The 14,965-nt window shown below is 42.1% G+C and overlaps 1 protein-coding gene across 3 annotated transcripts in view; it reads left to right on the top strand.

Annotated features, from left to right (window-relative positions):
- fbxo38 (F-box protein 38) overlaps positions 1-14,965 on the top strand; it is a 61,324-nt gene that overhangs the window by 10,054 nt on the left and 36,305 nt on the right. For all 3 annotated transcript variants that reach the window (XR_008339461.1, XM_053428089.1, XM_053428088.1), the window contains exons 6-10: positions 11,934-12,209; positions 12,544-12,637; positions 13,779-13,909; positions 14,248-14,418; positions 14,532-14,674. Coding sequence is in view for 2 of the 3 variants with exons in the window: in XM_053428089.1 (XP_053284064.1) it covers positions 11,934-12,209; positions 12,544-12,637; positions 13,779-13,909; positions 14,248-14,418; positions 14,532-14,674 (815 nt within the window). In the remaining variant the exon portion in view is untranslated. The remainder of the gene's footprint in view (positions 1-11,933; positions 12,210-12,543; positions 12,638-13,778; positions 13,910-14,247; positions 14,419-14,531; positions 14,675-14,965) is intronic.

Genomic DNA, 14,965 nt, shown 5'->3' with positions numbered 1-14,965 from the left:
ACAAAGGAGTAATTTTATGAGATACTGAATGTAAATAAGCTTCATCCTCACTGGCCTGTAGAAAGCTTCTCTTGAATCTGAAGTAGGTTTTCACATTTTGTAAATACAAAGAGACACAGTGAAAATAAGAAGTGGTTTTGTAAACATCTATGTAAAAGTTCATAGCAGAAAACTGTAAAGCTCAGCTGTGAGTGATGCTTAAGTTACAAGTATGAATTGTAACTCTGTTCTTAACCATGATTTTGAATGGACAGTTATATCCTCAATAGCGGCAGCAATTTGTCAATACGGGGAGCTGGGGGCACCGCCCCCTCCAACATCCTGAGACAAAAAAGCATTGAGGAAATGTTAAATATGATTTAATTAGATGATAATAGTTTACTTGTACAATGCACGTGGTAAAATGTAAGTGGCTCTGAGCATTCAAAGGAGATTGTTTCAAATTGTATTTGGTTAATTTCTGTCTAAATACATACACTTCCAGGTGTGGGGCGCCGGCCAGCTGAAAGTGAATGTGGGTCCTTAAACCTTTAAAACCTGAAACTGCTCTTTAATTGGTTGTTGCAAGTTTTCCATGGGACGCACCTCTCTGCGCCCAAGACACTCCCCCTTTTATTAGCAGCGAATAGGCATTGATTTACGTTACGATTTTTTCAGCATGTCAGCCCCTCCTTCGGAGCTGGTCAGAAACCAAAAGTATATCACACATGTTGATATTGCAATGGCGATAGTTTTTATAAAAATATCGTGCAGCCCTAATACACACTCCTGAGTCACATTAGGCGTTGCCATAATGAAATTGACGCAAGTTGGATCTGCCTGTGATTACATTTTAGTGGATTTTTGGTGGTTTTCTAACGTAATTTTGTTCTCAACAAATTATATAATGTACATCACTTAAGATTTTCAACTTGAATAATTCATTCCTCAAGAGCTGATGTGTGATTTAAGTGTTGCCTTCATTTTTTTGAGCAGTACACACACACACACACACACACACACACACACACACACACACTACACACACACACACGTTTATGAGCAGATAATATACCTTTGTTGATTCTCTAAACATCTGGACTAGACAGATAAACTCCAGACCTGGTAGTAACTCTATGAACTGGTTCTGTACTTTCTACTTTCGTTAATTCTGCGAAATCTGGCAAAACAACATGGTTGATTGTGGGCATGTAGGTGGTGTGACATTTGTATGTTTCCAGGTCAACAGTGATTCATAAAGGAAAGATTGCCTTCAGATGTGCGTGTGCATGGATTTATAAATCGGAGTAAAACAATAGATACAATTTAGTTTTGGTGTTTATTGGTTAGGTGTAAAGCAATTGCAGGTCATCATGAGTGTTGTGGGATCATACCCAGACATGACTCTCTGACACGGTGTAAACCAACCACTGGTTCTGCTCTGACCCTGAAATAGCGGCGGTGATATTTTATCATCAGCTGTCTGTCGTGGAAACCCTGTATTGCAACTTTTCTACATTTACCTACTCTTTCACGTTTCTCCTCTTATCTCTGCTTCACTTTCCGTGTGTCATTGAGAGGGGGCGGGGCCCGGGGCATGTGTGTGTGAGTGTAAACTCCGCCTCACTCCAAGACGAGGAGATGATTAACAAACCATTACTTGGACTTGGATCATCTTCAGTTGTGGCAGAAACAAACATTGTCATGTTAATGTTGGATTAATGTACCTTTTTATTGAGCTTGACTTCAACACCTGGTTAACACAGATGAGCAGCCCTGAGCGAACTGGTAGGCCCAGCACTGCAAAGTTACCAGATAAATAGCTTGGTTAGCATTGTAGTTCACGTTCACTGTGACAGTAACTAGCATGCTTACAGTTTCCTCTTCTCCGGTCAGAACACATAGAAACATTTGTTGAGCACAGTGAACACGTGTGAAGATAAAGACTGTAAAACTTTAAGAAACAGGTTTACTCACCTAACAAACCAGAGATATCCGCTCCTCTGTACTGTGTCTTTTGTTACTGAAGAAAAGGCCTTAAACCCAGTGTCTCAAAACTAATAATCAAAGTAAAAGCAATAGTTTCCGTCAGTGCTTGGACCCTAAATAAAGACAAAGAAACAATAAAAGTGTCATTGTAAAAATCCTCTCCGGCAACTGATAATGACAGAATCAGAGTAAATGTCAAAGAACTGAGTGAACACGATCTAAATAAAGCTCGGGTAAGGGTTATCTTTTTAAAATCTCTCTTGTCTGACCAGCTGCTGTCATATCATCTGGGAGTCTGTGTCAATCAGACACGTCCCCAAATCTACACCTTTTTAAACTCTAATATGTAATTTAATTACCATATCTCTCCTGGAACCGTCACCGTCACGGCGCTTCGGCGGCGCTACCGCGTCCGGTGTGACCGGGCAGCGCTAATAATATCAACCGTTGATCCAGTAGTATTCAAGCATATACTTACTTGTTGCTCCGACATTAAGCAACAGCGTCCCAACATTTGTCTTTCTTGGTGTTGTCTTTATACAACATGTTCCAAGGATCATACAACTCACTGCACTTCTCCACTTCAATTATTAATTTAATGTCATCCATGTTGAAGAACTCCTCCGCTGTTTGCTCCGTTAAATGTCGGGTGTTGAGGGTAAATTACGTATTCTCCACTCAAGCCTATGTGGATATTACGTAGCTCCTCCCCCCCCCCCCCCCCTCTCCCTCTTTTTATCGTTATGACTGCTTGTGTGGCTGTAGTGGATGGGCAGAGGGGGACATTTAATAATGTGGTTGGTAAAATTAAAACTCCAAGACAACAGAAGGTGAATACAAAGTATGGGATGCATATTTGATCATTTATATCATATAAAATATCGTTTAAAATAATTTTCCAGTGGGTTTCCTGTTGCGATACGCTCGCGTCAAGCGGAAAAAATAGACTCGACGCCGAAACGATCGCTTCACGGCGCTAGGCAGCCGCGGCGCTTCAGCTTCCGGTGTGACTGGCACAAAGCCAGAGGCTTGGTGCTGCGCTTACTCCACGCTTCGGCGTCGCTTCCGCGTCTGGTGTGAACCCGGTGTTACACTTTTAAGCACTTCCGCACAGCCGTCTTCTTTTGGAGCAGGAAGCTACGTCCATTTTAAATATACAGTCTATGTTTGCACCAAGTTTTTTGGCTGGTCCCTAAAATAACCACAGTCTGCTCTGAATGTTCAGCTGCAGTTTGTGTTGAGTTAAGTTCTCAGGTCTACTGATCAGCTGTAGACACTGCTGTAACAATGGTTTCAGTTATCTCATACGAATCTGGGCCAAACTAGGCACTAGGTGGGTATGTCACATCTTACTTGGTGATGAAAGAAGTTTTACAGAAAACAAGGTAGTAATGCAAATTAGTTTTCTGAGGTAAAGAAGGCCTTTGTAACCCAGAACTTTTTAACAATTTGAAAAAAAGGAACAATTTCTCCCCATCCATGTTTTTTCTTTGGAACAACCATTCAAGCTCGCATTCACACAAACTGAAAGTCTCCATTTTACCTAACCCCAGTGTTGTGCAATAGTAGGAGTAGAATTGACGTTGGCTAATTATTAATAATCATGAAATATGATTATTAAAATAACAATTATTTCTTAAAAATAATCAAAAATGATAAAGCTGTTAATTAAGAAATGTAACACATTTAATTAGAAATGATACGGTTATCCATTAATAATAGTTAAAATAATTAATGAAAACAATAAAATTATCAATTAAGAATAATACAAATCTGTAATCATTGCTTATTGTCGCGGGGCACCACCCTGGTTACAGGGACCAACGATACAATCTATAAATATCAGTCTCATAATGATAAATGTCAAATCAATAATCTCAATATTTAATATTAATAATTATTTAATTAACAGTGAAGGCTACTAAGTTCGAGCACAGGCAATCATAATCCAGCTGTATTCACATACACATGTACAAATAATCACAGAAATACAAATACTTTAATTACAAAAGCATTTATTAAAAAGGGGAAATAAAGTTAATGTTATTCAATGATTCATCATTTTAACAAGCTCCGATATTTCAAAGATAAACACAGCAGCAGCACTTATCACAATTCAGAAAATACATGTAAAACCGGCGGTCTACCTATGTATGTCTGTCTCGGTGTGTGTGTGTGTGTCTGTGTCAAAGTGTCTCTCTGTGTGTGTCTGTGTCTATGTGTATGCATGTGAAATAAAGTTAGTGTTATTTAATGATTCATCATTTTAACAAACTCCCATATTTCAAAGATAACAACAGCAGCCGCTTATCACAATTTAGAAAAACACATGTATTCATCTATGTGTATCTGTGTGTGTATCTGTCTGTGTCTATCAATGTGTGTCTGTGTGGGTGTGTCTGTGTGTGTGTGTGTGTGTGGGTGTGTGAGAGAGCGAGAGAGAGAGAGAAAAAGAAGGGGGCGTGGCGATGACGCAGTCACTTGGTGACGTCACATCTAAGATGGCGGCCGATCATGATTCGTGGAATCAAGGCCTAAAAACTCTCAAAATGGCGGATTGACTACAAAACAAGATGGCGGAGCCGTTATGAATTTAGAGCCAGAATGGGAAGAGAGGGAGAGAGGAGGCGTGGCAACAATAGATTCAAAATGGTGGTTTAACTTGCGTTATCCAAAATGGAGTCTATGTTAATGACACCATGTGGCCGGAGCTCACACTGGTGGTCGTCACACGAATTACACAAAGGGATTTTCAGACAAAGAGAATTCTTTGTCTCTGCTTTGGCGTTCGGCCGCATGGCTTCCAGATGTGTCCAGCCTCTCTGAATATAGATTTAACTATGTTACATGAACTGTATTCTAAATACAGATCGGATGTGTATATAGGTCGGTTTAGAAGGAGAGAGAGAGAGAGAGAGAGAGCAAAGCTCTTAAAAGCACCGTCAGAGACAAGTTACATTTACATTACCACTCAGCACCCAAGTGGCGTTGTGTGCTGAGGTTTGAACGGTAAAGTCTCTTTAAAGTTGTTCAAACGGTCACAATGAGCTGGAGACGCTGCTCACGGCGCTTAAAAACTGTGGCACAAGGCCGTAACCGGAAACCGGAAGTGGCGAGTCGCCGCTAAACATTAGAGACTCGGCGGTCTCATACAAAACAAATACGTTCAATTATTAAAACAATACGCTACGTATTATATTAACATCTGCCCAGACAATAAAGCCTCTTACTGTACCACCCTCGCGGTGTGCGTGCGCGTCGGGCCAGTGAATCACGTGGTCTCTCAAGCGGTCTTCGGCCGCTGGACCGGACAAACAGCGGATTTGCTCGTGCTGCTTCGACGAGATGAACGTCGTCCTTCTTCTTCAGGGATGTGGAGCTCGTGCTCCTCAGCGGAATGAATCTCGCGCTTCTGCAGGGGATGAACAGCGGTAACGCCGCTGTGGATTTGGAAAGAAAGTCTGTGATGCTCGACCGGCGAGCGAGTTCCTGTGCGCGGCCTCTTCAAGTTAAAAGAGCAAAAGTCCTTTTGAAAATAAAAACGTCGACTGAATAAAGAAATAAAAGAAATGAAATAAAATAACTCTGGTTGCCCCCTTAAGCAACTAAATCAGCTGGGAGGCCCCGAAGGGGGCCTGGTGTTGTCTTCAGAGCAGGGTAAAATGGCAGCGATGTTTGGGGTCTCAGTGGTTTTGTTCTACCTGAGAGGTCCTCCTCCTTGAGGAGTTGGTCATAGGATGATGCTGGCTTTAAGCCAATTGAGTGTCAGAAATGGATCTGAGTGGGCGGGGCTTGGAACTGAGCGGGGGTTTCTGGGAAAACCCCAGGACATTTCTCCACCACCAGGGGGAGATTCTTGGGCCTGCAGGAGGATGTTTCCCGCCCAAAGTTTAACAACCCTTTGTTCCTCTCGGCTCCAGTGTCTGGCGGCCCCCCCGCTGGGCTCTGGCCCAACAGTCCCCCTTTTGGTCTGGAGAGTGGGCTGTGACCCCGGTCTCCAGGGCAAACTATGGTCGAGAGTCCAGTGATAATCCATGAGAGGTAATCCTTGAGTGGAGTTGAAGCAGTGAAAGTTAGTTCATTATGAGGCAGAGAGGCATAAATGTCTTCGAGGCATGAGTCTAAACAGAGAGAGGTAATTGTCTGGGCAGACAGGCTAAATAACATATATTCTAAAACACGGCACACACTTTCAATTTCACATAATGCTTATCGGCAGTTATTGTTAAAATACCAATGAATTTCGGTGAAGAGTGAAATGAAAGAAAAGTGGAAACACGAACAGAAGAAAATGTTTGAGTAGGTGCTGGTGTTTTGAGGTAAACATGTGTGTTATCCTGTCAAACCAAAACATTTAGAACGGCGAGTCACGTTCTGTTGTTCGCTAATCTGTGAATTTATGATAAATCCTATTTCTAGGTTTTCAGATCTACAGATATTGGAATTTCACTGCCAAGACTGAATTGCCAAGTGTACCCGTGAGGGCTGCACAACCGTAGTGGTAACGACTTCAAAATCCTCAACGAGGTCTAAGGAGGTTCACTACCTGAACTACGTTATACAATTTACTGACAGAGGGTCTAAAGCATGCAGCTATTGATGGAGTGAGTGGTTTGAGCGTTTTTTTGTTTTAAAGTTGGGATTTCTTCCCCCCCTTTTCAGATGTGGAGGTGAGAGGGGGTTTCTGGCAGCGCCTTGGTCCTTCCCCGTCATTGAAGTCATCTTTTTGAGTGGAGAAGGAGGGCGTCTGCTCCTAGTTTCGCCAACGGGGTTCAGTGTCTGGTCTCTCAGTGGAGCCTGGAGGAACACGTGGCACAATGTCTCTCATTGCTTCATCCACACATCTCCGTATTTACCGCTCTGTCCCAGGATGCATCCCATGTGTTGGATTTCGGTCACCACATCTATACTACTGGTACTGATAGGGTTTCCGTCTGTTCCAGCCCCTACTCCTCTGTTGAGAGGGATTCAGGTGCTGAGGTCGAAACTGTTTGTGGGGCTGGTTGAAATCCTCACCCCCTTGGTTTTGAGGGGCGCCCTGTTGGAAGGGTCGCTGTTCCTGGTTCTCTTTGCTGGGGTTCATCTTGGCGTGGGGAAAGTTGTCATCTTCCAGCGCCGGGTCCACATTTAGTTGGATTTGAACTGCCAGAACCGCGGTGTCGTCTTCGTTGAACCCTCGGTTGTCTGGGTCGAAGCGATAAATGTCTTTTTTTTAAGGGGCTCTAGCTGCCGGGTGCAGATTTCCTCTCTTTGAGGGGGTGCTGAGTCATCAGGGTCTTCTGAATTGTGTGTGCCACAGTATTCATCTTTGTGGCCACCATCTCTTGCACCGGGAGTGGAGGACCATCCAGGACGCAACCGTGAGTCATGGTGCGCCCCTGCCTGAGTGGCAGACTGGGAACTCTCCTTCAGCCCTCCAGGACGGATTCCTTCCGTCGTTGTGGTGTGGATCAGCATGGCTCCGTGCAGGATGTGTTCCTTCTGGCTGGAGTGGATGCTGTGTGTCCGCTGGAAAGGCATTTGGAGTGCCTCATAGCGGTCCCAGGTCACTGCACGTCTAGGGGTTGAGTCCGGCCCCCCCTTTGGTGTTGAGGGGGTTGGAGCGGTCGACTGCTGGGTGTGTCTGGCTCTCCAGAGCAAAGCTTCCTCTGCAAGAGGGTTGCGTAGCTGTGCTCGCAGCTTTTCTCCCAGTGTCTCTGTTCCGCTGGCTTCACCGGGAATGACGTCAGCTCCTGGCCCTGTCATCAGGGATATCAGCTCGAGGGGGGGGGCAGCTCTGTTTGACTGTGCCCCCCTTTCTGCTGACCTTTGACCTTCCGTGCAGAGCTTCGTGCTCCTGCTACGCCTGGTCCTGTTCTGTGCGGGTCTCGATGATATGCCGCAGGTGGGAGTTTTTCTCCTGCTCCGCTCGACATGCTGCTTGCATGGCCTGGAGCTCCTTCGCATGTTCTTGGGCCTGCAGCTCGGCTCTCTGCTGGTAGGGGAGTGTCAGTTGACCCAGAGCATGGGGTATTTTTGGATGCGGGCCAGTGGGGTTGATCAGGTGAATGGACAGTTCTTTAATCTTACGATCGCAGGTACTTAAATCATACTCACTCAACTCACTCACTTCATCACTAGAAAAATTGATCAGACTGGCGACTGTCTCTGACAGGTCGTCTGGTCTTGAGGGAGCCCTGCCCCAGTGTGGTCCATGCTACTCATCTTCTGAGTGCGCAAACACCTGGTGGGCTGCTCAAGCTTGCTTAGATAAAAGCGGACAAAAACTCAATTATAGCATTTCTATAAAAATTGCTCAGACTGGCGACGGTCTCTGACAGGTCGTCTGGCCTTGAGGGAGCCCTTGCCCCAGGATGGTCCATGCTACTCATCTTCTGAGTGCGAAAAGAGCCTGGTGGGCCGCTCAAGCTTGCTTAGGTTAAAAGCGGATAAAAATTTAATAAACACTACACAAGATGCACAGGTGAGCTTCACTCTGTGTCTATATAGTAGCGCTATGTAGGATAGCTCGATGGCTCAATCCTTAAGACCTAGTTGGTTAACAAACAAGTCTCAACAAAACTAGTCTCTCAAATCTAGTTTGTTTCCTTAAAATTAAAAAGCATGCAGAAAATTCTCCAATAAAAAATATTACTAACCTACTGAAACGTAGTCAGCAACCAACCATAGCTATACACAACGCCTGCTTAGCAAAGGGAATTAAGAATAAAGAAAATTCAAAAAGAGAAATAAATTTCCAAAATTATTTTTCTCTTAAGAAAAGGAATTATAATTATTGTGCATTGAGATGACACAACCACTAATATGCAATAAGCAGCCAACCACGGATACACAAGGCAATAGTATACCTGTTTGGCACAGGTGCAAAGGGATTACAAATAAAAAAATTCAAAGAGAAATAAATTTCCAAAATTATTTTTCTCTTTAAGAAATTAATCATAAATATTGTGCATCGCTAATACACAACCACCGATTGCACTCTGCAGCCAACCACAGATATGCAAGGCACGAGTGTACCTGTGTTGCAAAGGTGCAGGGGAATTTAGAAATTAAAAAAAAAAAAAAATTATTTGCAGAGAAATAATTTTCAAAATTATTTCTGGATCATTGTACACAGTATTATGATACAGCTGGAGTTAGATAGCCTCACGCAGGGGCATTTATGTTGCATGCGTGAAGCGTTCCGCCCTCACACGGGGATCCATTTATGTTGTGAGGGATAAAAAAAAAAGTTTTGGAAGGAAAAAAAAATTAATTAATATCTTTTTCTTCAAAAATTAATTTCTGGGGGAAAATGAATCTGGATTATTGTACAGTATTATGATACAGCTGGAGTTAGAATGCCTCACACGGGGCACCATTTATGTTGTGCAATAGTAGGAGTAGAATTGACGTTGGCTAATTATTAATAATCATGAAATATGATTATTAAAATAACAATTATTTCTTAAAAATAATCAAAAATGATAAAGCTGTTAATTAAGAAATGTAACACATTTAATTAGAAATGATACGGTTATCCATTAATAATAGTTAAAATAATTAATGAAAACAATAAAATTATCAATTAAGAATAATACAAATCTGTAATCATTGCTTATTGTCGCGGGGCACCACCCTGGTTACAGGGACCAACGATACAATCTATAAATATCAGTCTCATAATGATAAATGTCAAATCAATAATCTCAATATTTAATATTAATAATTATTTAATTAACAGTGAAGGCTACTAAGTTCGAGCACAGGCAATCATAATCCAGCTGTATTCACATACACATGTACAAATAATCACAGAAATACAAATACTTTAATTACAAAAGCATTTATTAAAAAGGGGAAATAAAGTTAATGTTATTCAATGATTCATCATTTTAACAAGCTCCGATATTTCAAAGATAAACACAGCAGCAGCACTTATCACAATTCAGAAAATACATGTAAAACCGGCGGTCTACCTATGTATGTCTGTCTCGGTGTGTGTGTGTGTGTCTGTGTCAAAGTGTCTCTCTGTGTGTGTCTGTGTCTATGTGTATGCATGTGAAATAAAGTTAGTGTTATTTAATGATTCATCATTTTAACAAACTCCCATATTTCAAAGATAACAACAGCAGCCGCTTATCACAATTTAGAAAAACACATGTATTCATCTATGTGTATCTGTGTGTGTATCTGTCTGTGTCTATCAATGTGTGTCTGTGTGGGTGTGTCTGTGTGTGTGTGTGTGTGTGGGTGTGTGATAGAGCGAGAGAGAGAGAGAAAAAGAAGGGGGCGTGGCGATGACGCAGTCACTTGGTGACGTCACATCTAAGATGGCGGCCGATCATGATTCGTGGAATCAAGGCCTAAAAACTCTCAAAATGGCGGATTGACTACAAAACAAGATGGCGGAGCCGTTATGAATTTAGAGCCAGAATGGGAAGAGAGGGAGAGAGGAGGCGTGGCAACAATAGATTCAAAATGGTGGTTTAACTTGCGTTATCCAAAATGGAGTCTATGTTAATGACACCATGTGGCCGGAGCTCACACTGGTGGTCGTCACACGAATTACACAAAGGGATTTTCAGACAAAGAGAATTCTTTGTCTCTGCTTTGGCGTTCGGCCGCATGGCTTCCAGATGTGTCCAGCCTCTCTGAATATAGATTTAACTATGTTACATGAACTGTATTCTAAATACAGATCGGATGTGTATATAGGTCGGTTTAGAAGGAGAGAGAGAGAGAGAGAGAGAGCAAAGCTCTTAAAAGCACCGTCAGAGACAAGTTACATTTACATTACCACTCAGCACCCAAGTGGCGTTGTGTGCTGAGGTTTGAACGGTAAAGTCTCTTTAAAGTTGTTCAAACGGTCACAATGAGCTGGAGACGCTGCTCACGGCGCTTAAAAACTGTGGCACAAGGCCGTAACCGGAAACCGGAAGTGGCGAGTCGCCGCTAAACATTAGAGACTCGGCGGTCTCATACAAAACAAATACGTTCAATTATTAAAACAATACGCTACGTATTATATTAACATCTGCCCAGACAATAAAGCCTCTTACTGTACCACCCTCGCGGTGTGCGTGCGCGTCGGGCCAGTGAATCACGTGGTCTCTCAAGCGGTCTTCGGCCGCTGGACCGGACAAACAGCGGATTTGCTCGTGCTGCTTCGACGAGATGAACGTCGTCCTTCTTCTTCAGGGATGTGGAGCTCGTGCTCCTCAGCGGAATGAATCTCGCGCTTCTGCAGGGGATGAACAGCGGTAACGCCGCTGTGGATTTGGAAAGAAAGTCTGTGATGCTCGACCGGCGAGCGAGTTCCTGTGCGCGGCCTCTTCAAGTTAAAAGAGCAAAAGTCCTTTTGAAAATAAAAACGTCGACTGAATAAAGAAATAAAAGAAATGAAATAAAATAACTCTGGTTGCCCCCTTAAGCAACTAAATCAGCTGGGAGGCCCCGAAGGGGGCCTGGTGTTGTCTTCAGAGCAGGGTAAAATGGCAGCGATGTTTGGGGTCTCAGTGGTTTTGTTCTACCTGAGAGGTCCTCCTCCTTGAGGAGTTGGTCATAGGATGATGCTGGCTTTAAGCCAATTGAGTGTCAGAAATGGATCTGAGTGGGCGGGGCTTGGAACTGAGCGGGGGTTTCTGGGAAAACCCCAGGACATTTCTCCACCACCAGGGGGAGATTCTTGGGCCTGCAGGAGGATGTTTCCCGCCCAAAGTTTAACAACCCTTTGTTCCTCTCGGCTCCAGTGTCTGGCGGCCCCCCCGCTGGGCTCTGGCCCAACACCAGTTAGACCAAAAGGCATGGGCTGAGCATGCAAACTCCAAACAGGCTTACTGCCAAACCAGGATTTAAACCAAGAACATTATTACTGTGGGGTGACTAACCACTACAGGGACAATTTTGAAGATCATAACATTGGCACTTAAAAAAAGACACAGTTGAGTATATGATGTTCTTCAAATTGTGCATGTTTGTTGCAGGTGTTAATGTCCCAGAGATTCCTTGTGTTTCGATGCTGCGCCACCTTTACCTGAAGTGGGTCCGTCTCACCAAACCACAGCCGTTCAAGGATTTTCTGTGTGTGAGCCTCAGAACCTTTGTCATGCGGAATTGTGCAGGGCCAACCAACTCCCTAAAATACGTTCCCTTGGTAACTGGTTTAGCATCAGCCAGGAACCTGGAGCAGCTAGAGCTGGTGAGAGTTCCCTTTCTGGGAGGGCTGATCCAACATGTCGTGGAGGATAGCTGGAGATCAGGTGAGGATAGCGTGCATTTCTAATCAGCCTGCAGAGTTGGTGTAACAAAAGTAATATAAATTTCAATGATTAATTGTTTTTATCTGGGTTAGGATTTTATACCATAGGGCTGTGACAAAGATATAGTACTCTTATTGTGTACCTCATTTTATTCTCCATTTCTCTTTATGCTTATCAAAGGTTTTTTTTTGTGCTCTTCTTAATTACAATCATCTTTCCCTGTCATATATATTATGAAAATGACAGCAGAATTTGAGTTAATGAATTAAGAGTATTTGATTAACTGTAAAATAAATGGTTTGCTCTCTGTTATGCTGTGTATTTTTATTCCTAGGAGGATTTCGGAACCTCCACACCATCGTGTTTGGAGCCTGTAAGAATGCTCTGGAGGTGGACTTAGGCTACCTCATTATCACTGCTGCTCGCAGGTGCTCAGCCAGTTTCTTTATCTAACTGAGAGAAAAAAACTTGTTTATATGCAGATCATGTTTTAAAGCAACTGGCAAATGGTTTTATTCAGTATCTCAAGTGCCGATTTTGAGACGTGGTTTCATCACTGATCAGTCTGTAATAAATTGAAATGAAGTATATATTGTACAAAGTAAGAAGTTTAGAGATAATGTCAGTATATAAGATTGTTAAGACACACTATACCAGTATTGTGTCTAGGAAAACGACTGTGAACCTCAGCAAACATTGAAATGTAAAAAGCCCTAACCCTAAAATCAGTGTTTAGTTTGTCTGTACCCCTGGTTAAACTTTTAAAACTTTTCAGAACCAATATACTTTTCCATGGGCTAGAACTTCCTTAGAGCCATGTCATTGTGTCACCATTTATGTCACTGTCTACCTCTCAGATTTCCCAGCAACATGTTGCGCCTACTACAAGCTAGGGTTGGGCAATATTATCCATCGTCATCGTTCGTCGATCGTCAGTTGTCTTTTTAGCCATTTAGCCGGTTAATTAAAAAAATTTTAAACTGCAGAAACATAATAATGTCAAAGTAAGTAGGAGGTGTAATAAATATATATTTATTTGTAATTGCTTCAGGCTAATGAAATGTACAATCCATTAGTGAAAACAAATTACTGATTTATTGAGCACGACCACTTAATTTGACAGAATGAGAATAGGTAAAACTGAAAGAAGGAACAAGACATGTTCTATGAAAGGTCTGGACCCCTCATTTCTATTTGTGCTTGTAAGAAAACTCAAAATACATGAGAATTGGTGAAAGCGACAGGTTCTTAATCATAAATTACTCAAATGCACAACTTTTTCTGCAAGATTCTTGCATTAGGCCAAATGATTCTTAGTTTCAGGTGATCATATACTAATGTAAACATTGTTATGAATATAATATATTTCTGTCAATTTATCATATAGTGATCCTATATACATATATAAGAATTTCAGGAGTTTTCTTTAAACAAATAAATTTGGTGAACATTCATGTAATTAAACAGTAAGCCTTCAATGTTTTTTTTTATCTTCAGCTAACCGTAGAAAGGTTGTCAGAATTGTGTAATACAAACACTTCTCTAAACAATTTAATTGTGTTTTAACAGGCTTCATGAGCTGCGTATCCAGCCTTCACTGACTAAAGATGGAGTTTTCTCAGCTCTCAAAATGGCTGAACTAGAGTTTCCGCAGTTTGAGACACTTCATCTTGGATACGTGGATGAGTTCCTGCTTCAGTGTTAGTTCCTCCTCTCAAATATTATTACAAGGCTCTGACAACATTTTGGAGTTTTAAAAAAAAGCGCCCCTTTGCTTTTGTATTTTATAGGAAAAAAAATTATGTAAAACAAAATGCTAGAGATACCCATTTGTATGTCCGACCGGGTCCTGCAGTTTGAATATACCCATGTACATTTTTCCCGAACATTGTGATTAAATTTGTGACCAAGTTTTCATACTGATAAACTCTAGCAATGGTAGAACATCTCAAGAGTACAGTAAAAATGCAACATTTTGAATCTTATGAGTTAAATTTGCAGTTGTGTGAAAAAAAGCTTGTATGTGTTTTGAATGCAGGTAAAATGAGTCATTCGGAGCTTGTGAAGTACGGTCTGGCTGATGTCATTGAAAACCCAGGCATCATTACTGATATTGGCATAAAGGTTGTGAACGAGGTGTTCACTAATATTAAATACCTCCTCATCTACAACTGTCCTCACCTGCATAATCCTCACCACTGGATCACAGGTAAAGCACACCATCATTGCCTTAATATTCATGTAAATAAGTATGATTTTGGTAAGCTCAGTTTGATTATATATAAAAGAGGGTTCTAATATTTTGCCTGTTTCTCTGCTCAGATCAGTCCAGATGGAGCCGTCTCGTTGATCTCACCCTTGTTCGCTGTCATGCAATCAAATTGGAATCCTTCTCCCAGTTCATAGAGTTACTACCCAGTCTGGAGTTTATCTGTCTAGACCAGATGTTCAGAGAACCACCGAAGGTAGTTGTGTGTGTGTGTGTGTGTGTGTGTGTGTGTGTGTGTGTGTGTGTGTGTGTGTGTGTGTGTGTGTGTGTGTGTGTGTGTGTGTGTGTGTGTGTGTGTGTGTGTGTGTGTGTGTGTGTGTGTGTGTGTGTGTGTGTGTGTGTGTGTGTGTGTGTGTGTGTGTCAAAATTAAGGGAACACTTAAACCACTATATAATTTGTATACTTTATCAACCTATAGAGGGTTTGATTCAAAACCACCATAAATTAAGTAAAATGTTTACTCACAGGCTGATCCAACTTGCGTGA

The sequence above is a fragment of the Pleuronectes platessa genome, chromosome 8 (assembly GCF_947347685.1).
Source record: "Pleuronectes platessa chromosome 8, fPlePla1.1, whole genome shotgun sequence".
NCBI classification, from domain to species: Eukaryota; Metazoa; Chordata; class Actinopteri; order Pleuronectiformes; family Pleuronectidae; genus Pleuronectes; species Pleuronectes platessa.
This window is presented reverse-complemented; position numbering and strand designations above follow the sequence as displayed.